The sequence below is a fragment of the Crinia signifera genome, chromosome 3 (genome assembly GCF_055691185.1).
Source record: "Crinia signifera chromosome 3, ASM5569118v1, whole genome shotgun sequence".
NCBI lineage: Eukaryota > Metazoa > Chordata > Amphibia > Anura > Myobatrachidae > Crinia > Crinia signifera.
Window position 1 is genome coordinate 242773360 of NC_139219.1, and position 27374 is coordinate 242800733.

Sequence of the window (27374 nt, forward strand, 5' to 3'; positions counted from 1 at the left end):
GTAGTCCCACAACCCAAGCCACTAACTGGCTTTGGAAACCCTGACCCTCTGCTCTGAACATACTTTTAACAGGAAACCACAGGTGATGTTAATTAGATAAACCATAACTCCAGCATTTTTTTTATGAAAACCTGGACTGGATCTCATCAGACCTTCTGCTGCTGATCCTGTTGTTCCACATTCACTTGTGTTCACAATATTTTTTTCTGTGAACTGATTCGAAAGAGGAATTTCAAAATATGATGGAAGTGAATGGCATGGATTTACATGCAATAACCAGCATAAATCCATCCATTTTTTGTATGTGGAAGTGATGATTCAGAATCGTGAACTTAAAATATTTATTCACAGTAAAAGCATGGACTGCAATAATTTTTGTTGAGTCATCATCTAGAACCCAGAAACAGGCAGAAACAGAAACTGTTATCTTAATATTTGTGGGGGCAAATCTTGAATGATCCTGAAGAATAACCAAGGCAAATGTACTTGATGACAATAACATTTCTTCAGAGAGAATACTTAAGTAAATTGTTACAGCACAGCTAGACCATAGAGCTACCCCGACCATCGAATTTCTGCTGACCTTGTGTGTGCCAGATTGATAGAGGAATCTGGTCACCTATCAGCATTGATGATCACAGTCACATATTGCCTCTTATTTACAGACACTGTACATTTCTGATTCACTTCTGTCTTAAACTAAAAGTAGCTCACAACCAGTGTAACGGGCGCTGTCAGAGTCCGCATGACCGAGTGCCAAACTGAGGAAAGCACAAAGAATGAGGGCCACTGTCATACACAAATCAGAGGTCACTGTCACTTTGTTCCCGCACCCCAACAAGATACATGTCCTCTGTTCTTTGCACAGGACAGGACTTTGTGCTTGTACCCATCACACACTGTATTTCCCTGTCACCTTCTGCCTCCTCCTGCCTTCTGTTGTCAGCCTCTGCTTCCCCTTGCCGTACGCTGCTATAGTCTGCCTCTACCTGTCAGTCACTGCTGTGTGGCATACTGTGGTTGGGGTGGAGGGTCAAATTATATTTTTTAACTTATGTCCACTTTGCCACTGTGTAAACTTATATTTAAAGTGCTCTGTGCCAATGTTTAGACATACCTTCAGAATGTAGGGGGGAACCATGTAGTTTTGGTTGAAAAGAAATGTAGCACTGGCCTTTACTACAAGGGTAGGGTACCTAGAACTGTTACACCTCCTGGTTCTGTTGCAAATATACTAACACATCTTATTTGTACTCAGCCTAATACTCTAACACCCCACTTCCCGCACCCGTTCCTTCTCTCCTTATGCAGGATGTACTAAGGAAAAATGAGGCAAAAATTTAATTTTCTGAGGTTTCACTGCATTTTCTAATGTACTAAAGCAGGGCTCCCCTGTGTAGAGTAAATCCCGGCGTTACCCCATAGAGGCCTATGGGCTTCTCTCTGCAGCACTGCTGTGTGAAGGATGCGATACAAAATTCTACATATGGAAGCAGTGGAATGTATTTTTAGTACACACATAAATACTGCAAACACAAAGATGTCAGGACCCAGACAGTGCTGAGACTAGATTAAGCAATGTACACGTGTATACTCCAAACCTGTCATGTCTTCTTCAATAAAACATTGCAATGTACTGTATATATATATATTGTATTATATCCATATACAAAAATAACCAAATCCTGGTAATCCTAGTAGTTTAGGGGTTGTTAAGAAACATATTATATCGTATCATAGATCAGAAAACACATATAGTTTAGGCTGATGAAAAGTATGGCACTACTTTCACAACATAAATCCTTTGACAATGTACATCTGCAGATGGTCTCCTCACTGGCCGATATCCGTGCATTATCCCTTCCATTTCTCCGTGCTGGGAGTAACTTGTCACAATCCCATCACCAAGTCATTTTTCTTGCCTAAAATACAAAACAGTGTTTTAGTTAGTACTTTCCTGATGTTCAAACATCTTACACTGTATTCAGGCATTTTTTCATGTGCTCTTGCTCCAGTGTGAAAATAGAACAGCAATTAAGTTGGGAAGCCGAGCAGTACCTTTCATTGATATAGGGAGCAGAGCAGTACCTTTCATTGATATAGGAAGCTGAGCAGTACCTTTCATTGATATGGGGAGCCGAGCAGTACCTTTAATTGATATAGGAAGCCGAGCAGTACCTTTCATTGATATAGGAAGCTGAGCAGTACCTTTCATTGATATGGGGAGCTGAGCAGTACCTTTCATTGATATGGGGAGCTGAGCAGTACCTTTCATTGATATGGGGAGCCGAGCAGTACCTTTCATTGATATGGGAAGCTGAGCAGTACCTTTCATTGATATGGGGAGCCGAGCAGTACCTTTCATTGATATGGGAAGCTGAGAAGTACCTTTCATTGATATAGGAAGCTGAGCAGTACCTTTCATTGATATGGGAAGCTAAGCAGTACCTTTCATTGATATAGGAAGCCGAGCAGTACCTTTCATTGATATAGGAAGCTGAGCAGTACCTTTCATTGATATGGGGAGCTGAGCAGTACCTTTCATTGATATGGGGAGCTGAGCAGTACCTTTCATTGATATGGGGAGCCGAGCAGTACCTTTCATTGATATGGGAAGCCGAGAAGTAACTTTCATTGATATAGGAAGCTGAGCAGTACCTTTCATTGATATGGGGAGCCGAGCAGTACCTTTCATTGATATAGGAAGCTGAGCAGTACCTTTCATTGATATGGGGAGCCGAGCAGTACCTTTCATTGATATGGGAAGCTGAGAAGTACCTTTCATTGATATAGGAAGCTGAGCAGTACCTTTCATTGATATGGGAAGCTGAGAAGTACCTTTCATTGATATAGGAAGCTGAGCAGTACCTTTCATTGATATGGGGAGCCGAGCAGTACCTTTCATTGATATGGAAAGCTGAGAAGTACTTTTCATTGATATAGGAAGCTGAGCAGTACCTTTCATTGATATCGGGAGCCGAGCAGTACCTTTCATTGATATAGGAAGCTGAGCAGTACCTTTCATTGATATGGGGAGCCGAGCAGTACCTTTCATTGAGCTTTTCCACTAACTACAACTATGCAAACAAGTTGCACTGTATTTATGAATATTAGATTAGATAAGAGCTGTATAAGCTTTATGGGCTATACACACGCAGCGAGTTTGATGAGCACACAGCGATGTGCCAGCGCTGTGTGCAGGGCCAGTGTTCTCCACTGAGCTCACTGGCCCTAACCCGGGGACCCTGGGAAATAACTCAATGTATCCAGCAGGCTGTGCAGGGCCGCACATCGCTATTACTATGAGTAGGGGGTAACATTTATCCTGGGGACCAGTGCCTTTACCATCTTTTCTCCACACCCGGGTGAGTCAAGGTGGAATTTTTTGGGCCCCAGTGATAAGCAGAGATAATTGGTTTTCTTTGTTTTAATCTTTCTAACGTGGCTTAAACCTGGTTCCGTGATCACTTCACACCTACCTGAGGGTCCCTGCATCTGGGTGAATGATACCTTTCCGTGAACATAGGGCACAGTATTAAGGTGAGCCTAAACCACTTGGGAGCGAGTAACCAGAAGGGGCTATAAAAAAAAAACCTTTATAGGCACATAGGGCATGGCAGACAGGTCATGAGAATTCTTATTCACCCACAAAACAATTGTGTAGTGATTATATCACTGGCCTGTCCTCCCATGTCTTATCTCTTAACATGTGTGTGGTCTTCAACCTGTGGAGCACATCCATTGAATGGGAAGAGGACAACGAACATAATTACCATTTGAGACAGCGCAATAGTGTTCCCTTCTCTTGTGTTGAATGGCCTGACATCGCTACGTGTGTAGACCCCATAAGGGGCCAATTTATCACCATCCCTCGATATGAAGTGATAATATTTAATTCACAATGTGATCATTGATTACATTGCACAGATGTATCGATTACCGCATGCAGTGACACAGCTTGTAAGCAAACTCTGTCACTGTGATATCAGTATGCAACCATATCCAGGCCCAGATTTGCCACTAGGCCCTTGAGGCGGCACATTTTATGGGCGGCAGAAGGCAGACTTCACAGCGGCAGCATGCAGCCTGGCTACCTGTGAAGTCACTCACATTCAAATCAGAGTGATTCAAGTGGTGACTGGCGTGGCAGCCCAAAGGCAATGGAATCGGATGGCAGAGCTACCTGGCAGCAGCAGGAGCATGGTCGAGCGGAGCCAGCAGGCCCACTGGCCGCTTGGTATCAATGATTGTGGTCCCGTGGTGGTGCAGGGCTGATGCTTATTGGGGCCTCACTGCTTCTATGACATCCAGCGTATGTAAAGTCAGTGATCAAAGGAACAGCAGAAAGCCCCGATGTCCAGCAGTCCTCACCAGAGCACTGACCAGCGGACCCTGGGAAAGTATCTTCTTTTTCATTTATTTAATTTTTTTACACTGTAATCAGCTTGTTCATCCATCGAACACACACATAGCTGATCACACTGCCCGCACTGCATTCCCTGCCTAGGATCAGATTAAGCTGTGTAAGGGATTTGCAGTGAACCCTGTGAATTTGGTGTAATTATCACAGGGCTTACTGATTTATATGATATGTGTGTGTTTGTGTGTGTATATATATAATAAATATATATATATATATATATATATATATATATATATATATATATAGTTAGTAACTTGTTAGAGCATTACATGATACAATGAAAGCTGTGGGGGGGGGGGGGGTGAGGTTTGTAGTTCACAGATTATATTCACATGCATTTTGATTGAAACACATTTGTCCTCATGGTAGATTATATACATATGCAAACAAATGGTGTGTTTTTTCTACATTGAACATGTTATTGGTGTTACATTAATATTGGCATGTTGTGTTTTACAGAATATAACAATCATATTGAGTACTTACATTTAATGTTCCTGATCGTATTAACCTGGCAGACAGCCTGATTACCAAAGCCAGCGATGAGCAAAACATAATAACGCCTGACACCAGGTCGATGATTTGTAGAACCAAATGAAACCATTCATAGTGAAGGGGATTTTGGCACACATTCTGAAATGTGGCATAAGGGTATGGATATTTGATGGCATATCCAATGTAGTTGGTTGATGACATCCCAGCAAAGGAGTAATAACAGTATGGGCCAATGAGGATGGATGCAATGGCTACTGTAAGTTGCACAGGACATCCAATGATACTTAGCAGACTCATGGTGAATGTGGATTCCCACTGGAAGAGATGTTTATATTACAAATAATAATAATAATAATAATGATATTTATATAGCACTTTTCTTTCAACAGGACTCAAAGTACTTTACCGTTGTCTTTACAGCTCAAAATACACAACAAGCTTAACAGTAGATATCAGTAAAATGCTTGAGTAAATAAGTACGTCTTAAGTCTATTTTTAAAGGATTCTACAGTGGGGGCTTATCGCACTGTGTGAGGAAGAGAGTTCCATAGAGTTGGAGCAACAAAGTTGAAAGCTCGACCCCCAGATGAATTCAGGGAGATTCTGAGTACTGTCAGTAGTCCTTCTACAACGGATCAAAGTAATCGAGTAGGACAGTAAGGAATCAGAAGCTGCTGCAGGTACCTTGGGCCCTGGTCATGTAGGGCCTTGAAAGTGAGTAAGCCAATCTTGAAAAGAATTCGCCATTTTACAGGTAGCCAGTGAAGGGCATAGAGAATGGGATTTATGCAGCAGGTGCAGGGCTGGTTAGTTAATAGTCTGGCAGCTGCATTTTGTACCAGCTGCAAGCGGTGCAATTCTTTTAATGGGAGACCCAGGTAGAGAGCATTGCAGTAGTCTAGGCGTGATGATATAAATGCATGTATGACTTTAGGCTGGTCTTCTGAGGGAATTAAGTGCTTGATTCTGGCTATATTCCTTAGATTATAGAATGAGGATTTGATTGTGGCTGACACCTGATGTTTAAGTGTCAGGCCACTATCCAGGACAAAACCCAGAATCCGCACATGATCAGAGTTTTTTAGTGCTGTGCCCCCCCAGCGTAAGACCTGTCAGTTGGCAATGCTGCCGTCTTGTCCGGTGATTTATCACCAGGACTTCTGTTTTATCTGGGTTCAGTCTCAGCCAACTGGCACTCATCCACTCCTGGAGCTCAGCTAGGCAGCCATTTAAGGTTGTGTTGTGTTATCAGTGCCTGGAGCAAAGGACAGGTACAGTTGTGTATCATCTGCATAGCAGTGGTAGACCAGGCCATGACGTCTGATTATGTCACCCAGTGGAAGCATGTATACTGCAAAAAGCATGGGAGAGAGTTCAGAACCCTGTGGGACACCACAAGACAACAGCACTGGTGGTGAAGAGTATACTCCCGATGAAACTCTCTGTGACCTGCTAGTGAGAAACGATTTGAACCAGCTAAGGACTGTGCCACCCAGGCCACAGAAATTCTTCAGGCGCTCAATTAGAATCCCATGGTCAATGGTGTCAAATGTTGCAGAGAGGTCCAGAAGGATTAGGATTGAACAGTCTCCTCTATCCCTTGCATTTAGAAGATCATTGAGCACACATACCAGAGCTGTTTCTGTGCTATGTCGTCTCCTGAATCCTGACTGGAATGGATCATAAATGTCATGGGTTGACCGGTGGGTCTCTAGTTGAGTTGCAACCACTTTCTCAATAACCTTTCCTAGAAAAGGAAGATTTGATACTGGCCTGTAGTTGATCATGCAGTCAGGGTCTAAATTAGATTTTTTTAAGAAGTGGTCTGACTATTGCTTCCTTTAGTGGTTCGGAAAAAACGCCTGTCTGCAAAGAGCAATGAACTATTTTTGGGAATGCAGGGCCGATTATTTCCCTACACCCTAAAAGAATCTTGGATGGGGCAGGGTCCAGATCATAGGAGGAGGGACGCAACAGTCTGGAAATTCCAGCAATGTATTGTACATCCACTTGGTCAAAGATGTCCCATAAAGGCAAGTGTCTTAAACTGGCAGGCTTGGTCTGTTGGAACTCCTTTGGTGTCACTGTGGGGATTCCAGCCTGGATGATAGATACTTTATCTGCAAAGAATTTGGCAAACTCATTGCATCTTGACTGCGAGAGGGTTACATCAGGCTGCAGGCATGCTGGTTTGCAAAGCATCTCCACTGTACGGAAAAGCTAAGCGGGACTATTTTTTGCTGCCATGATCTCATTTGAAAGGAACTCGGTTTTCTTGCAGGAGATAGTTGATTGGTATTTTCCAATGTGTTTGATTAGATTTCATTTATCCTCTGCCAGGTTTGTCTTCCTCTATCGTCTTTCAAGTATACGACCCCTTTTCTTGAGATCACAAATACTGTTGTCAAACCAGGGTGCTTGATGGTGTAGTTTGCAGGGTCGTATACGCACAGGGGCGATAGTATCAAGTGCTGCTGTCACAGCCCTGTTATAATAATGGCCTAGGGAACATGGATCTTTACAGGTCCCCATTACTGCCATTGTATGGGTAAAGAGCACTGCATGCACCTGTATGCTGGTCAGCAATATTAAGCTGCTATGGAACTACAGCCTACTGAGCTGGTTTTTCAAAAGAAAAGTGAGAATTTAATTTATGGGAAAAGTGTCCATTTGTTGTGTCTGATTTATTACCTGTAAAGCTGATTTAGGGAAGATCAAAAAACAGATCAGAGCAAAACAGAATGTATATTACTGACATATTATTAAAGGAAATATCAGTGGGCATAGAATTATTTCTACTCCATTATACATGAAAAAATGTTTTGATTAGAATGAAATGCTTGTTTCATGGAACCAGAAATTAAATTGATGATTTTGAGATGTGACTGAGAACATTACAACTCATCTAGTAATTTTGTGTATTAGAATAAAAGTTAAATAAATAATAATTTGTTTTTACCATTGATCTTTGTGTCCATTCATGATGCGCTAAGAGAACGAGAATGCCGACCGAAAATGCCTGTAAAAGACAAAGGTATTAGACAGAGCATTCTTGGTGTGATATTAAGAGTCATTGTTGGTAGATGTTGTACCAGGAGGACTAAAATAAAGATAAAGGTAAAGGATCGTGTATGGGCGACATTTAATAGGATGTTTTTTTTTTTATTGCAATTTTTCTGCAAAAAACTTCCAAAATCGCACGTTTTCCCGAAATGGTTCTGTCCCAAAAAAAACATACTCACCAGCCAGCCTGTCTTGTGTTTACATCTGTGGCTCCGCCCACAGACCAGTAGTTAGGCACACCCACCAGCCAATTATGGGCGAACATGATTGTTGGTGGGCGGGCCTAACTCCCGGTCTGTGGGCGGAACAAGATGGGCTTTGTGTCTACAGCATTCCAGAGGTCCTGGAGAAGCACCGAAGCCGGCTGGTGATTATGTTTTCTTTCAACAGGAACCCCAAATGGATTTTACTGGACAAGGGTAACAAACTACTATCAACATAGGTAAGTTTATGTATGAATGGGCTCCATATGTAATAAAGTTTTATTTCTCTGGTGTGTGTGTGTATTTATTTAACTATTTGTACTGCTGTGGAACCACAAGTCCCAGCCGGCCTTTTAATACCCCGCATGCTGGGCCCATTTATTAAAAATCACAAATAAATTGTGATTATTAGACAATATAATAACTCCTAAATTTGCATTGCGATTTACCTTTTCATCGCAGGGACAGGGCTTGCAAAAAATCCCTGTCCCTGCGAATCTCTCCATGTACTCCCCCTGTCTTTATCGCAAATATTAACTCACAAATATTAATAAGTATGCGCCGCCCATAGAAAGTCAGCGAACAACTCTACTTTCACTTTCCCCCTATACGATTAGAGATGGCCAACTCGGCTTTTTTCTGTGTGCTCTGAATGGTTCAACTCACGGAAAAAAAACAATTATTTGGAACGACTCACCGGCCAGTGGCATGTAACAAGTAGCTCCCCTGGCAAACAGGGCACTTCCGCAGGTACACGCAGGCTCTGTGTCCCCCTTCTGGTGCCCAGAGGCAATGCATGCACTGCAAAGGAGCTGAGCACCCGCTGGTAATAAAATCTCAGCAAGTGACCGGCAAATAGAGTGCGAAGACCGTGATGTCGTCCTCCACAGTCCGGTGCTCTACGCGGCTGCGTACCTGGCATAATGGTTGGGGTGAGCTGGCCCTGCGTGAGTCAGTAAACAGTGAGCAAGCAGGAGCTGTGACAGCCGACTGGAGCAGAGATGCTAGTTGAATTTAGGGCTTACTGACATGTTTTTAAAAAAAACATAAATTATATTATTTACAGCAGGTCAGCTCCAACCCCCCCACGCTGCTGCAGTGGATGTTAATACCGCAGGTCTCGGAGCTCAGGTCTCCATTTATTGTACTGTAACCATGGGCTCTTCTACCAGTTCTCCTAGTCCTCCATTACATTCCAGGCCTCGCCAACCTTTATGCAACTCACTGGGGTTTATTACTAAGATGGGAGTTCTATTGGAGATGTAATGCTGTCCATACCAACCAATGAGAATTTACATTGTATTTATTTAGCACCTTCTAGAAGATAATAGATAAAATCTGACTGGTTGCCCATAGCAACATCCCATTTTTAATAGAATTCCCATCTTAGTAAATAAACCCCTGTCTCCGATCCATGTGTAAGAAATACGGCAACACCTGGCAAATGAACCATATATGTTAACCCTTTGAGTGGTGGGTTTTGCTGGGGCAGGACAAACCTACCAGGGCAGGTTTGTCCTGCCCCAGCAAAACCCACCACTGATCATAGGAAGGCACCCCCCCCCCCCCCACTCCCCGCTGGAGGCACCACTGGCGCGCACCTACTACATAGTGGTATGCCCGGAAATTTTCCAGGACAGCTCGCTGTGGCAGTGCCAGCTGAGCCCGGAAAATATTACAATTCTATACTGATCAAATACATATTAGACAATCTGTGCTGATATTTCCCGACATAAAAAAAAGATTATTTCCCGATCCTTAATACATGCAAAGTCCTGTCCCCATGTTATGATTGGCTCCTGGACCAGTCAGTCAAAGAAGAGGGATGATCATCAGTTGGTGAAACAACTGATGCTTATCCATTGCATAGCTGACAACCATCGATTGGCCAATTGTCATATCACCATTGATGGCAACCACTCTGATGGCCATCCCTAGTGCCACCTGCAGGAGCAGCGGTAACATTACTACTTCCCGCACCACAACCTTCTTGACCTCTGTATGCTGCAGCTGCAGGGTACAGTACATGGTTATGTTGTCATTTATTTAAGTCAACAAGCTCCGTTGACTGAAACAGAAACTGAAAAGCGTGAAAGTTTGGGTATAGGTCTCATATTAATTAGTCCAGGGGTGGGCAATAAGCGGCCCTCCAGCTGTTGAGGAACTACACAACCCAGCATGCCTTGCCTTAGTTTTGCTATTTGTTCCATGCTGCAACTGATGCAATGCATACTGGGATGTGTAGTTTTTCAACAGCTGGAGGGCCGCTTATTGCTCACCCCTGAATTAGTCTTATGCATAGTTTCCTACCCTCCTGCATTCTGCAGGAGACTCCCTGAAATAACAGCAATCTCCCTCATTAGTCTAACAATCTCCCTCATTTCACCTAGCCCACATTACACTGTTACATTTTTTGGGAAAAAAGTAATGAGAGATAGATACATTTACATTGAATCATCAGCACCATTTCCCAGCACTTTACCAAGTATAGTAACTCTTACTAACTGCTTTGGGGCTCATCTACATTTGGATATAAGTCATTTTAAAAGACTCCGCTCATATGTAGCAGTACACACCCACGCTTCTAGGCGCCACGTTCACAATCTCTCCATATATGGAACTAGACACACCCTTTGGGTGGAGCATGACACGCCCCCTCAATGGAGCACTGTGCAAAATTCCCAACTGTAATCTCCCTGAAACTATTTTTCTAAAGTAGGCAAGTATGGTCTGATGTATACAAGCTCTCAGTCATAAATCTGGATACATGTATAAATCTTTTGTTTACAGCTGAGTTTATGTGAAAATGTAAAGAATGTACTGATTTACTGAGTAGTGCTGAAAGTCATATTATTTCACATCAATCCACCCCAGGTTATCACACAGGGCAAGTCAGTCTGTGGCTTTCTAGCAGCTTCTGCATTATAATGCTGCAAGACGCTGCCTGTGCATGATCCTGGGCTGCCAATCACCCATTCACAACCAATATAATGTTAGCATGGACACAAAGGGGCTCATGCAGAGTTCAATGCAATTTGCATGTAATTCCAAATGTAATATTCAGAAAACAACATACAATTGGCTACCCATGCTGAGTGTTGTGGCCAGCTCGGCATGAAGGTTAAACCTGCAGATGAAAGCAGGAGATGAGATCAGAATACAACAGTAGTTGTGGATTCAAAGTGATAGTAAAACTATAAACCTACAATGCATGTAAATTACAGTGTAATAAATAATACATTGCAGGAAGTGAAAACAGAATAAGAGGTAATATAAAAATGTTATATTTTTTAAAGTACCTTATAACAAACATATGAGTTGTCTTTATTAATACAAACCATGGTCGGATCCAAGGAGGGGTGACAGGGGTGGTAGTCCCTGGGTCCCCGCACTCTTCCTCTGAATCGTGAACCCCGCCGGTACTGAAATTGAAGCACAGCATGATTCTGCTGTGTTTCCGATTTCCCCACTACACAGCCATTGCCAGCACTGAGGTCACTGTCAGCCTCTCGCGGGATTTCACAGTCACCGTGGGGCTGCTGGTATTTCTGTGACGTCCAAGAACTAAGAGTGAGGCGGCGCCATTTCACTCAGTCCCAGCTACTTCCACAGCAGTATGTGACTGTGGGGCGCCAGACATATCAGTTTTGTGAATTATTCATAAACAATTGTGTTATTCTTTATATTATGCAAGATATTTGGAACAATAGGGTACATTTTTTAAAGTGTGATTTGCATTTTGGTTAAAAAAAAAATACTACAGTACATACTCTTTCTGAAGGAATTGTACAAAATCACAATATGGATTGATAAATTATACTTTGTTTGTATAACTGCCATGATAGGGCCTCCACAGACCATAATCCGGCCCTGTTACAAACCGATTGGGTAGAAGTCTAAACTGCCCCAATTTATGTGGGCTGGCGGCATACCATGAGACATAGCTGGCAATAGCGACATTCTTGTGAAGCCATACCCTTTTGTCGAGGCCACATGCCCATAATACATAAATATTTGGAGATATGGATTATGGACCTTATTGTGGTTCATTCGCTCGGACGCGGGGACACGGGGTTTGCGAATGACCCAATCCCCACCTTGCGAATGGTTAGACCGTACCATCCATTTGCACACCGAATTTGTTCACAAGGCTTGCGAATGGATGTTTAACATGAACATCCATTTGCATGCCATTGGGAACCTCCCCCATCTTTCGATGGTCACCAACCATGGAATGATGGTGAAGGCGCGCGCATATGTAAGGGTGGCCCAGACTACTCGTACATATGAGCGAAGAAATGCAGGGAATTGGGTGGACAGCTGACATCCGGCTATGTCAGCTGTCCGCTCCCTACACGTGCGTCATGACCGCATTAGCATACGTACGCCCAGCATTTTAATGGGAATGCCCATGAAACGCAGGGCACACATATGCTAATGCCCCCATCCAGCACCCCACGCCCCTCTCGACCCCCCGCTCACAAGGCTGAGAGCATGCACTTGGCGAGCAGACTTCTTACCGAGTTCGCATTCACCCAGCGTTTACACATGGGCAGAAATGCTGCTGCGCATACGCAAAACATTGGTCCCCCTTCCGAATTCGCCTCCGAGCGAATAAACCAGAATTAGGCCCTAAGTGTGATATATTAGCTTGACCCCAAAAGATCGTCAGGCACAAGGTTGACAATAAAATGGTTAAAACATTAACAGGTCGACATTAGATTTTTTGGGGGGGGGGGGGGGGTTGGTATATTTTAGCTCATGGAACCAAATTAGTGTACCGCCTCCCCTCACTTGGTTATCTTAGCTCACCATGCTTCTGGCAATGCTTTTGAGCACTTTACCATTAACAGTCGGAGGCCACGTTGATGGTAAAGTATGGCTTCGTTTAAAAAAAACCTTAAAAAATAAACTAAAAATAATTTCAACCTTTTCATGTGTCGATCATTGCCATGACGACCGTTTAACCATGCTGACATATTGGATTGGTGCTTTCTGTGTGAACATTGCTTTACTGTATGTTGATCATGTCTACATATCTCCACATTCTGGCCCCCATTGCGCATGTATTTGTAAATGAGAAGCATATCTTGGTTGGCTTGCGCAATGTGAAATACCACATTTTGCTTCTAAAATAATCCTAAATTTTTTTTATATCCAATTGTTTGTCTCCCAAAAGACACAAGCACAGGTTGCATTTACAATTTAGGTAAATAATAGCTGGAGGGCCATATTTTGGATATGCCTGGGCTAGAAGATTACTAAGAAACCCAGTAGAGTTTGATCACTATTAGTCCATTCTGCAGGAGACTCCCTGTAATAGCCACAATCTCCCTCTCTCCCTCATTAATCTAGCCATCTCCCTAATTTCACCTAGCCCACATTACACTGTTACATTTTTTAGGAAAAAAGGAATGAGACACAGATACACTTACATTGAATCATCAGCACCATTTCCCAGCACTATACAAAGTATAGTAGCTCTTACTAACTGCTTTGGGGCTCATCTACGTTTGTATACAAGTCATTTCAAAAGATTCCTCTCAGATATAGCAGTACACACCCACGTTTCTAGGTGCCACGTTCCCAATCTCTTATCACAATCTCTCCATATATGGAATGAGTCATGCCCTTTGGGTGGAGCATGACGCCCCCTCAATGGGGCGCTATGCAAAATTATACTACCAACTATAATCTCCCTGAAACTCGTTTTCAAAAGTAGGCAAGTATGTAATAGTCTCATGACTTACAGATCCATATTTCTGTACAAACACGACCAAGAGCAGCACAAAGCTTTAACCACAAAGTATTGTATTTGAAAAATATGTCCATACTGAATGAGTGTATACAGGATACAAAGCCCTGAATTGGCATCATCAACGTTATAATCATTAGTTATTTCTAGGGCTCCACAGATTCTGTAGCATTGTACAGATATGACATACACAAATTACATTTCAAAATGTAACAGATGCAAGAATGCAATATAACACAGCACATACATGTAATATGATTATGATGATGCATGGTAGCAACTTGAAGTGCAATTAAAGGCCCCCATACAGTGAACCGATTTGGTCCGATTTTGGATGATTGTGACCAATCTGGCAGTTAAATTGGACCAAATCGGCTGTCCCTGACATGCCGTCGGGTCCGATGCCCGGTCCAGTGTGCATCGGACCTGTGTCGGATGGTCAGACCTGCTGGCTGCTTGTAGGTTATGCACAGACTGCACACAGCTGTTCGCTGATTGGTGTGATTCTCACAAGCCATTCCCAGCCTTGCACAGTGTGGCAGTGATTTGATGCTATTTCGCAGAGCAGCAATCAGGCCACAATAACCCCTTCTGAGTTCTTAAAAAGGTTATTTTTTGCAGAGTGGATTGGGGTGGGAGCCTTGAACCAGTGTCTTCCTCAGGGGTCCCACGAGGCCTTTATCCTGCTTTTCTTGTTTTGCACATACACTGTAGATAGGACTTTGCATAAGCATGCAAAATTACCTGGTGAATTGTGGGGCAGGTATGCAAAAGATTATTGTATACTATTTAAACAAACTGAGCCACACTAATTACTTTTGCTTCCAGAGTGCACAAATGAGCTTTAAATATGTGTTCCAAAGAGAAAATGGAAAGAAAACAAATAAATTCTGTAATAGGGAAACTTGAGATGTAAAAAAAAATATATATATATACAGTATTACATACACACACACACACACACACACACACACAGAGCTATAAACATAAAACAACACAAAAAGCTATCTAAATACGTACAAACACGCATACACACACAGTACAGTGTTAATGTTTTAAGGCCTGATTCAGACCTTTGATCAGATAGTCACCTCCAGACAGAGTGAAAATCTGCCCTGTGCAGGTCTGTGAATAGCATAAGAAAATATCGCAGATCAGCAGCCAGCTTCAAATCCACACGCCACTCACTTACCAGCAAATTATTTTTCAGGTCTGAATAACCCCCTTAGGCAGGTGTGGATTTTTTTTTGTTTTTATTAACAAAAGTAAAAGTGAATGAACTAGAATCTAGATCAAATCAATTGGGGCAGTGCGGATGGTGTATTGGTTAGCATTACTGCCTCACAGTGCTCAGGTCATGGATTTGATTCCCACCATGACTCTGTGTGGAGTTTGTATATTCTCCTCGTATTTGCATGGGTTTCCTCCGGGTACTCTGGTTTCCTCCCACAATCCAAAAATATACTGGTAGGTTAATTGGCTCCCAAAACATAGAACACGGATTGTGAGCTCCAATGGGGCAGGGACTGATGTGAATGTTCAACTATACTCTGTAAAGCGCTGCGGAATATGTATGCGCTATATAAGAAACTGTGAATAAATAAATAAAAAACACTTTCGGCGAGATGTATAAAAGAATAACTGCTGTAAAAACCTTGTTTTACTGGGTTTTTACCTCAAAGCTGCTCTTTGCATTGCTAATTGCAAGGGCAAAACTACCATAGGTGCAAGGAGTGCAGCTGCTATGGGGCCCAGAGCTGAGGGAGCCCATCTTTACTGCCTAAGTAATATGTTTTACATACATTTATCACCATCAGTTGGTAAATGGGGGGCCCTTACAAACTTTTGCTATGGGGCCTACTGATATCTAGTTACGCCCCTGACTAATCGCAAATGTTAGTACATAGAATACTGTATGTGATTAGCATTGTTACGATGGGTGGAGGGATGTACTACAAGTGTTTTGTACTGTAAATCCCGCCCTTTTAAAGCATCAATTCTTCTAGTTATACTTCTAGGTATAGACATTTTTATTTAATGAACTTTTAGGGAGGTTGTTGCAAACTGCTTGGAGAACTAATCACAGATCTGCGGCTGTAGGCTTGTTCAAATCCTTCTGTCTCTTCATGTAATCCCAGGCCAATTCAATGGCATCAGAGCTCTGTGAGGCCATATCATCACTTCCAAGACTCCTTGGTTTTTTGACCCTAAAGGTAGTTCTTAAAGACATTGGTTGGTGTTTGGGATAATTGTTCGGCTGCAGAATCAATGTGTAACCTTCCTGATGGTATTGCCTGATGGAGAAGTATCTGCCTGTATTTCTCAGCATTGAGGACACCACTAATCCTGACCGGGATACATACAGATGGTGTGTATACTGATGCCAGCATCCCGATAGAGGGAATCCTGACGAGGGTCCGGTAAGTATACTTACCTTCCCCCTGCCTTCCCCTAAGCCAAAAGTTTCCAAACACTGTCCTTAAGGCATCACAATGGTCTAGGTTTTAAGTATGGTTAAGTCAAATTGACTTCTTTAGCAATTAATTCACCTGTGGCCAAGCATGGATATACTTCAAACCTGAGCCATTGGGGTGTCTTGAGGATTGACCTCTGCCCTAACCCTATCTCCCATCAGGGGCGGATCCAGGATAAAATGACAGGGGGGGCACCATGATAAAAGAGGGTTTAGGTGGGGGAGGGCCAGTGTTAGTGGTGCCAGTGTACATGCTAAGAGCGGCAGAGAGAGGGTGGCAATGGGATTAAAAATAGGCCCTGGCATTTAAAGTACGCAGGCCCACCATGGCAACAAAAGTGAAGGATGTAGTTGTGCACGCGCCGAAGGCGCGCTCTGGAAAAGGGGGTGTGGCCACTCAACAGGGGGCATGTCCTTGAGTGTAGTGTACAACACCATATACAACTTCTACACATTATGCAACAAAATACTAGACCCCATTATACTTGCCCCTTACACATGATGCCAAATGGAATGAGCCAAAATTCAAACAATGCCACATGGATTGTGTCAAAATTCACATAATGCCACACGGATTGAGCCAAAATTTACATAATAACACACGGATTGAGCCAAAATTCACATAATGCCAAATGGATTGAGCCAAAATTCACATAATGCCAAATGGATTGAGCCAAAATTCACATAATGCCAAATGGATTGAGCCAAAATTCACATAATGCCACATGGATTGAGCCAAAATTCACATAATGCCAAATGGATTGAGCCAAAATTCACATAATGCCACATGGATTGAGCCAAATTCATAAGATGCCATATGGATTGAGCCAAAATTCACATAATGCCACATGGATTGAGCCAAAATTCACATAATGCCACACGGATTGAGCCAAAATTCACATAATGCCACACGGATTGAGACAAAATTCACATAATGCCAAATGGATTGAGCCAGAATTCACATAATGCCACACAGATTAAGACAAAATTCACAATACGCTTCATAAACAGGGACATTGTCCACCAAAGGCGCGCATTAAACATTTACACCATAATGTCCATTGCACGTTAAGTTACATGGCATGATGTCCATTATGTATTATGCCAAACACCATAATGCCTATTAAAAATTATGCTACATACAGTAAGCATAGGCGAATCTAGGGGGTGGTCCGGGTGTGCACAGGACCACCCATTCGCCCATTCTGTAGCTGAGGGATGTGGATTTCCAACGAGCCCAGCCCCGTGTCTCTAGCCCCCTGGGAACCGGAGATACTGCCAGGCAAAGCTGGAACGTTTTCCCTATAGGATAACATGGGACCCGCTAATTCCGACCCGCACCCAGTTCAACAGCTGCCAGTTCCCCCTTCTGCATCACTGAAGCTCAAGGTTGATGTCAGTCAAACCCAAATCGACGGGCCTTCAATCTGATACCATATGGGTTAATTGGTTCCAGGGATATTGAGGTTAAACTGTTTTTTTTTTTTTTTTTTCATTTCTTAAATGTCATTTCATGACTGTTTATGTTCTTTGAGGGCAGATTTCTCTGGAACCAAACAGCCCAGTTTCACGGGACCAAAAATCATTCGAAGCCAACTCAAAAGTTCTTCAATATGATACTGGTCTCATGTAAATGGGTCAGTTGGTTCCGAAGATATAGCTTGTTGGTTAAAGGGGTGTAGGGAGAGGGGAGTGTTCGTCTCTCCCCCTCACACCAGAAAATGCAGGGACTAGGCTGGTGTATAAGGGGTCAGCCTGGGAATGTCCCTGCATGATCCTGGTACCACATTCCCAGGTAAATCCCTGCATTTTCTGTTGTGAAAGGGGTATTATTTCAAACAGCCGTGACCTGCAGTGCTCTGAATACAGCCGGACAGCCCCCTGCTCTCTGAGCAGCTGTCAATGACTGTCACCCCTGCAGCTTCCGCTCCAATTCTTCTCCCCGCTTTCACCTTAGCCCGCCCCCCTTTAATCATGTGGTGCCGGCGCCCGGTGTGCTCCCCCGACATCACGCACAACAGCGCGCATAATATTTTAAATGTCCACTCGGCTAGAGGGGACACCAGGAGGGGAGTGGGAGCGTGCTCTGCGCTGCGCTCTGCTCCTCTCCCCATAGAAGCAGCTGCACCGCACTCCATCTCTCCCTGCAGCAGCAGCGAAGGCTCATATAAAAATTTACAGTAAGTGGCACTTTTAGGGGCATTGCTTAAGGGACACTACAAGTGGCAGTATGTGGGGGCATTACGCATAATGTGTGGCTTAATGTGTAAGGGGCATTACGGTGTGCAGCATCATGTGTAAGTGGCATTATGTGTGCAGCATCATGTGTAATGGACATTATGTGTGCAGCATCATGTGTAATGGGTACTATGGTGCGCGGCATCATGTGTAATGGGTTCTATGGTGTGTGGCATCATGTGTAATGGGTACTATGGTGCGCGGCATCATGTGTAATGGGTACTATGGTGTGCGGCATCATGTGTAATGGGTACTATGGTGTGCGGCATCATGTGTAATGGGTACTATGGTGTGCGGCATCATGTGTAATGGGTACTATGGTCCCATTAAGCAACAACCCCCTAGCAATAAGCACGTAGGTAAGCAGCACTTATGTGGCAAATATGTAATGGGCATTACGGTTTGTTATATAGTATGTAATGGGCATCATGATGTGTGGCACAATGTGTAATGGGCATTATGGTGTGTGGCCTAATGTGTAATTGGCATTACGGCGTGTGGCATTATGTGTAATGGGTATTACGGAGTTTGCTAAAATGTGTAATGGGCATTACCGTGTATGGTCTAAAGTGTAATACCACACCCCTTTTTGTGATGCCTCGCCTCCTTTCCATGGGAACACGCCCCCTTTTTGACGCGCGGCTACGCCGCGCAAAGGTCCCCCTGCTGTTATGTCTAGTTCTGGGACCACCCATTACCAGAATTCTAGATTCGCCTATTACAGTAAGTGCTGCTTATCTACATGCTCATTGCCAAGGGTTCCATGCTCATTGCCAGAGGTTCCATGCTCGTTGCCATGTGGGATTACATGCTCATTGCCAACGGGGAATACATGCTCGTGGTAAATGGGGGACAGCTGCCGCCAGGCAGAAGTGATAGCCACTGATAGTGGCAGAGCCTGGCTGTATTCCGGGCACTGCAGGTCCCAGCTATTTGAAATAATACCCTTTTCACACCAGAAAATGCGTTCCCAGGTTGGCCCCTTTTACACCAGCCTAGTCCCTGCATTTTCTGGTGTGAGGGGGAGAGAAAACCACCCCTCCCCCCCTTTAACCAGTTATCTCATTTTACCGGCTACATCTTCGGAACTAACTGACCCATTTACATGAGACAAGTATCATATTGAAGAACTTTTGAGTGGGCTTTGAATGATTTTGGTCCAGTGAAACTGGAACGTTTGGTTCCAGAGTAATCTGCCCTCAAAGAACATGAACAGCCATGAAATTACATTTCAAAAAGAAAAAAAATCGATTTACACGCTATATCTCTGGAACCGATTGACCGATATGGACCATCCTGGTATCATATTGAAGGCCCAGCGATTTGGAATTGAATGACATCAACTGTGATGCCAGGGGGGGAACTGGCAGCCGTTGGAACTGGGTGAGGGTCGGAATTGACGGGCCCCATATTATCCTATGGGGAAAAAATGTTACAGCTTTGCCAGGCGATATCTCCGGTTCCCGGGGGGCTAGAGACATGGGGCTGGGCTCGTTGGAAAGCTCTGGTCCTCATCTACAAACTGAATGACAGGGGGGGCACGTGCCCGGGTGCCCCCCCCCTGAATCCGCCACTGTATAGCAGAACCCTAACCCTTGTACCACACAGCCTAAACCTAACCCTCCCTTCTCACAGCCTAAACCTAACCCTCCCTTCTCACAGCCTAAACCTAACCCTCCCTTCTCACAGCCTAAACCTAACCCTCCTTTCTCACAGCCTAAACCTAACCCTCCCTTCTCACAGCCTAAACCTAACCCTCCCTTCTCACAGCCTAAACCTAACCCTCCCTTCTCACAGCCTAAAACTAACCCTCCCTTCTCACAGCCTAAACCTAACCCTCCCTTCTCACAGCCTAAACCTAACCCTCCCTTCTCACAGCCTAAACCTAACCCTCCCTTCTCACAGCCTAAATCTAACCCTCCCTTCTCACAGCCTAAACCTAACCCTCCCTTCCCACAGCCTAAACGTAACATTCCCTTCACCCACAGCCTAAATCTTTGCCTGGGAGAGACTTTTGCTGATACAGTATAACTACCTTGTATCTTGCCACTGTCCTCAGTCTTTCCGGGGTGTATGACCTGTGACATGAACCCTGTCTTTCACAACCTCACCAATGTAGAAGAAGAATTGATCAATTTTGGAGGTAAAGGGTGGTAAAACCAATTTTTTAAATTTGATTTAGATTTATCATCTGATCATTAACTTTGCATTTTGTTAATTGATAAAAACTATCTACACTTCTATTTTGTGTATGTGTGTGTGTGTATTATATATATGTACCCACCAGAGGTGCGGCACTCAAGGCAATATAACAAGAAGTAATTACGCAGCCACCACAGGGGTCACATCATGATTTCAATTTAAAAAAAAAATTGCATTGAAGTTGAAACGGCTTTTATTTAATGTTGTTTAGAGTGCTGAACCCATGGCCTATATCTATCTATCTATCTATCTAAATATATATATATATATATATATATATATATATATACACACACACACACACACACACAGTATATACATATATATATATACACATATATATATATATAGAGAGAGAGAGAGAGAGAGAGAGAGAGACAGAGACAGACAGACAGACAGACAGACAGACAGAGAGACAGACAGACAGACACAGAGAGAGAGAAAGCAGGGGGTATGGTCTGGGTATTGCGCTTATTAATAGAGATAATGAGCCGCAACTCCAAGACGTCTCTCCTGTTAGTAAGAGACAAGAATAGATATAAATAGAAGGGGGGTTTGTCAGGAGTGCGCTCTCTATTGGTACCACCTAGCCCGTATATACAATCAACATGATATTACAATCATTTAATATATATATTTATTGGACGTTGCTGATGCCCTCTTTGTTACATTTGTACAGAATCACTGTTGCATATAGCCACCGTACAAGTGTCTTTACAGCAGCGTCTGTTTATGCGGAAACAGATTCATCTGTACCATCTTGTCCACCCTAGATTACATCTGGAAGAACCACTATAGCATAAAGCCACCATACAAGTGACTTTACAGCCACGTCTGTTTATGCGGACTTAGTCCCACCTGCACCACCTTGTCTATCTTAGACAACATCAGGAAGAAATCACGGTCGTTTGACCTCGTAGAACGTTCATCCGATCCTGTTCTATTCAGTCCGGTTTTAATCAGATACTCTACCTATATCATACGGCATGTGCTGATTCGATAAACCCTGTGAAGACTCTCCACATCTAGAAGAGTATGGGACCAACAACAGTCTCATCCAACATGGACGTATAAAACTTTTTCATTCAGTTATAACACCTATTTAAGATTGCGACCTCTATTTTATTATTGAGTTTCATCATATATTTGAGGCATCCCCTTGTATTCTTCCATTGTGTCTATTTTAAAACCCCTGATGAAGTCTTTCTAAAGAAGAAATGCGTTGGGTTGTAACCGTCTTCAAAAGAACTGAGACACCACACGTTTTTTCCATAAACGTTTTAATAAAATATGTCAATTTTTCAAAAAATGTTTTGATCTTTTGTATATCTGACTCATGCACTGTACTTAAGGTGGTGGAAACCTCTGGCACTCTCTCCACTATCCATACCTTTTGTCTCCCACTAACAGGGGAGTCTTTGTAGAGCAGCAGCCATCTGTGTGGCGCGACTAGAGTCACCCCTAGTTGTATATATATATATATATATATATATATATATATATATATATATATATATATATATATATATAAATATATATATACACACACACACACACACACACACCCACACCCCCAAATCACAATCTCCAAAATTGCACTTTTAAAATAAAATTTTGACGCTGTTGACACTTAGGGCCTTATTCTGGTCTATGCGTAAATTTCAGAATTCTTTCGGATGGCATTTTTTAGCCGTCTGCGCATGCGTAGGCAAAGCTATGCGCATGTGCCACGCAAGGTCTCCGTACTTGTTCTCACTAATACCGTACAGAAATGTGCACCGCATTCACTCGGGAGATATGGGCGTATTATGGGCGTCATTCACAGGGGCGTAGTTTCAAAGTGGGCTAAACTGGGCGTAAACATGGGCGTACACGAAGGAGTGAACTAATTCTGGTAGGCGTGCATTCGGACTGAACACCGACTGCAAACGAACCAAAAGGCAAGAAATATGCGGTGTCCATAAGCCAGTATTTCTTTGCGGACACCACTCGGTCATGCGCTAGGCATTCGGATCGCCCAATTAGTACTCCCGCACCTAAACCAATGTCACCTGAACACAATACAATCCACTCCTCTACTCATTACTCATTAATTACACTCTTTTCATTGCTTCATTTGGAAACCTTGCAGCTTAAATGGACCATTACTAAACACACAAATCTATGCTGAAAGCACAGCTGCATTTGTTACACACATTTACACTGCAAGCAATGGACAGAACTTGCTTTCACTAATATAAATATACATGTCACTTTTACATTTACCAATAACAGCACACATTTGGGGATCAAAAGATAGTGATATGTTTTGCGGAAATACACCGCATCGGTGCGTACGGCCATGTTCCCGTCCGTTCTGACGCGGTAAGACCGTGCAGAAGCTGTAAGACCGTGCAGAATATGTGTGTGTCCACCACACACGCAAGGTTTGGTTGTCGTCCGTAAACACGCCCTCTTCTTAAAGTGTGAGTACGTCCGAATGCGGAGGACCGGTGGGCGTTTCTTCATACCATGTCCGCACAGCGTAGCATGCGAACCGCTCAGAAAGAATTCGGAAAATTACGCACCAACCAGAATAACCTCCTTAGTTCCCTACTAGTTGGTACTAACATACCTTTAAACACCTACATTAGTGTCCTCATCGCCCTAAGCATGTAATTTCTATATAATAATTTGGTACCTGTTTAGTTTCACGGTGGCCGATATATTATATATATATATATATATATATATATATATATACACACACACACACACACATATATATATATATATATATCGGATGTGATATCGGCCGATATATTGGCCGATCCAATGCGATTTTTGACCTGTTCATAACCCCACTATCCACTACGCATGGAGTTGATTTTACATCGAGCCTGAAGCGTGGCGAGCGGACGCGGATTGCTGAGCTCGCCACACTATATAAAATCAACTCCATGCATAGTGGGGTTATGGACAGGTAAAAAAATCGCATCGGATCGGCCGATATATCGGCTGCCATCACATCCGATATATCGGCCGATAGCGCATCCGATATATCGCCCGCCATGAAACTAAACAAGTAACAATAATTCAAATAAAATATAACAAAAAAAATACACTTATAGCTTTTCGTTTTGAACAGAGTTTTCATTTTATTTTCAAAGACGTGACTAGTAAACGCGTTTCGTCTCAGTAAACCCCTGATGAAATCTCTAACTGAGATGATACGTGTTGCTTTGAAAATAAAAGAAAAACTCTTCAAAACGAAAAGCTATAAGTGTTTTTTTATGCTATTTTTTTTTTATTATTATTATTATATAAACATGACATGCTTAGGGCGCTGAGGACACTCATGTAGACATATAAATCTATACACAGATGGAGCCACTGTCACTCTCTCTCTATACACACACACACAGTACACACACACACACACACACACACACACAATAGACTCCCAATAGCACCCCTAGTGGACATTCCCAACTGCATTCCGTTGTTCATACCTGTATTGAAACAGCCCTGAGGATAAATATAGCTTTGTTAAATAACTACCTTACAAAATACCTTAGTAATTTATTATGCCTTACGTATACAGTGCAGATCACTTTACAGTGCAGATCACTTTACACACCAGTCTCTGCAGTTACATTCTATATACCACACACACTTATATGATCAGAAACCAATAACATAACCCATGTAAACATGGGAAGGAACAAATTCCACTCCCTGATTGGCCAGGCGCTGAGAGGCAGCAATACTTATAACTGTGTCACTGTCACCATCCCTCCCAACACTATATTATTTGTAAATAAATTTTAAAAAACTGAATATGTAGAAGAATCATTTTAGCGTATCAGTTTTCACTGTCTTACCAGCGCCCCATTCCAGATAGGACAAGCAATCCGTGTACTCCATCCGATAAACAAAGGGTTGTAGCTAAGAACAGGAAAAAATGCCAGAATTCCTGAAATCACACTTATAATGCCAAACGCAATTAGAAGCCCTCCAGTAGTTTTATAGAAGCTCGTCATTTTGCATAAAACGTGTTGCTGTCAGGCAGACTGTAACTAATGGTGTTCTCCAGGCACTTTCTGTAAACTTTAGTTTCTTGGAAACTGTAGTCAAGACACAAATCCATTGTTTATATGTCTCAAGTCAACCTGCTGTTTGTTCTTAATTATTTCCGGATATGCTAGGACATGGCCAACAAATAAGCCATCTTGTAAACATAAAATATATGAAAGCACATTCCTAGGGACCAAACTCACAAGCCTTTGTGCAAAGTTCTTGTCTTCCCTGTGAAAGAATGTGCCTTCCAATGATGTCATCTCTGTGCAAGAGTCATAAGGAGTCAGTTATCCTCACCAAGAATGCAGCAGCCAGAAACACAGCATCACATTCCTATTATATTTATAAATAACTACAATGTAAACTAAAGAAAAAAAAAATCTGTAAAGCTCCATCCACACAGAGCGATTGGTCACTGAGCGATTTTGACTGATGAAAACGGAGTCGGTGCAGGAGAAAGCCACTGGTGGCAGGAGCATGCTCCTGCGACCAGTACTGGGGCTTATAGGCAAAACCCTGCGATCTAAGCAGGATAGATAATGCATACACTATCTATCTCAGCAGGCATTGGTGGCGTGCGGGACCACGCATCTCCATCACTGTAGAGTGTAGACACATGGAGCAATCCGCCCTTCATTTATAAGTGATCTAGTCCACAGTGATCTAGAACCTTCTGTATGAATAAATTGGATAACAGCTCTTTGCGTTGATCTGGAGGAACCCATAATGCATCTGTCCGTACAAAATTTTTTTTCAGAAATGAAGAAACAGGTGAAGCCATTCACTACACATGCGCAACTGGGAAAAACGCCACGCCATCTGTCGGCAAAACATTAACCCTCTGCGATTAGATACAACGCCACTACAGCAAAAGTCTCCTGTTCACTTGGGTACAACTTATATTTGCAAACCTAAATGGGGGGATCCATTCAATGAGGGTTTGCAAATGGATTCCCCCTATTCACATGGGTGTGAATAGGGGCGGGTTTTCATTGTGGTGGGGAGGCTGCTAAGTGATCGTTGGGCTGCTAATCTTCTGAATCGGGCCCTATAAACCTGTAAATTGTATCAAGAGGTTTTTCATAGTTCCATCATACCCTTTTGGAGCAATACTCATGTTTGATTTTGAACTACAGCCTTAAGAGTTCCTAGTGATATTTATGATCTATGTTTACAATGAGTATAATTTGTGTTTTCTGAATAAACTCTATAGAGAACATTAATAACTGAAAACGGACAACATCAAACGCAACAGTTACTAAGTCAAATATTTCTCAGGGGCACATAGCTGCCGAGTCAGTGCATGTAATCACATCACCGGCAGTGTTGGCTCAGCTGTCCTTGGAGCACAGCACTCCCCATTATATAATGTTGCCTTCATTAATTATAATGCACGCGTTGGCTTTTATATACAACTCTTCAATGAATATCTACTTATAAAGCCAAGAAAACATTGGCTGTCAGGAATTTAATTAGAAGCAAAACAAGAGGAATATATATATATATATCAAAAAGAATGAGAAAAGCGCACAATGAGCAAAAGTATAACAGTTCTTTTACTGGATGTATAGGCTCACATACATGAAGGTTTAAAATTAACAGCTTGCCAGCATAGGGAAGATCACAGCATGCGGTATCACAGCTACACGGTCAAACAAACGTCCAGCGCCCGATCACCGTCTTCTGCTACCAGCTGCCGCTTGTTCTCCTTCACAATTGGATGTCACTCCGTCCTCTCCGTAGGCCACGCCCAACGCGTTTCGTCTATGGACTTCGTCAGGGGCGTGGCCTACGGAGAGGCTGGAGTGACGTCCAATTGTGAGGGAGAACAAGCGGCAGCTGGTAGCAGAAGACGCTGATCGGGCGCTGGACGTTTGTTTGACCGTGTAGCTGTGATACCGCATGCTGTGATCTTCCCTATGCTGGCAAGCTGTTAATTATAAACCTTCATGTATGTGAGCCTATACATCCAGTAAAAGAACTGTTATACTTTTGCTCATTGTGCGCTTTTCTCATTCTTTTTGAGATTCTCTGTCTGGTCCTGGTTGGTCCATGTAAAACCTGCACGCATCTGAAGATTTGACAAGCTGGTCTGAGGAGATTTTGCGCCTGGGTATTGTTATATATATATATATATATATATATATACACAGACAAGAACGGCGGCACCCGGAGGCTTAGTAAATAAAGTGACAGCTGCAGGTTTGCGTGATCAAACGTTTTCGATGTTTATTACATCGTCATCAGGATGGTGCACATAGAAACAAAGCGTACCTTTATACATGAAGCAAACCACGTGAAGGTACCCACACACTCCCTGAACGGGTGATGCGCCCAAGGATGACGTCATCGCCCCGTTACCGGTTGCTGGGGTAACCAACAAAATACAAAAAAGTAATGTTGAGAAATAAAAGTGCAGACTGGAAAAGGCCGGTCCCAGGTTTTCAGAAAAAATGGACATGG

At 42.9% G+C, this 27374-nt stretch overlaps 1 protein-coding gene across 2 annotated transcripts; it reads right to left on the reverse strand.

Moving 5' to 3' along the window:
* Window positions 1-25306, reverse strand: TMEM212 (transmembrane protein 212). Of its 2 annotated transcripts, none has more exons than XM_083177749.1 (4): window positions 8882-9608; window positions 7878-7937; window positions 4910-5233; window positions 1-1922 (listed from the first exon to the last, which is right to left on the reverse strand). In XM_083177749.1, the coding sequence occupies exons 1-4, from the start codon at window positions 9104-9106 to the stop codon at window positions 1902-1904; spliced, it is 630 nt and encodes a 209-aa protein (XP_083033875.1). In that variant the 5' UTR covers window positions 9107-9608; the 3' UTR covers window positions 1-1901. The 2 variants fall into 2 exon arrangements, with proteins under 2 accessions (XP_083033875.1, XP_083033876.1); XM_083177750.1 differs by lacking the exon at window positions 8882-9608 and adding an exon at window positions 24716-25306 and having other exon boundaries at window positions 2-1922.
* Between the last annotated feature and the right edge of the window lie 2068 nt (window positions 25307-27374).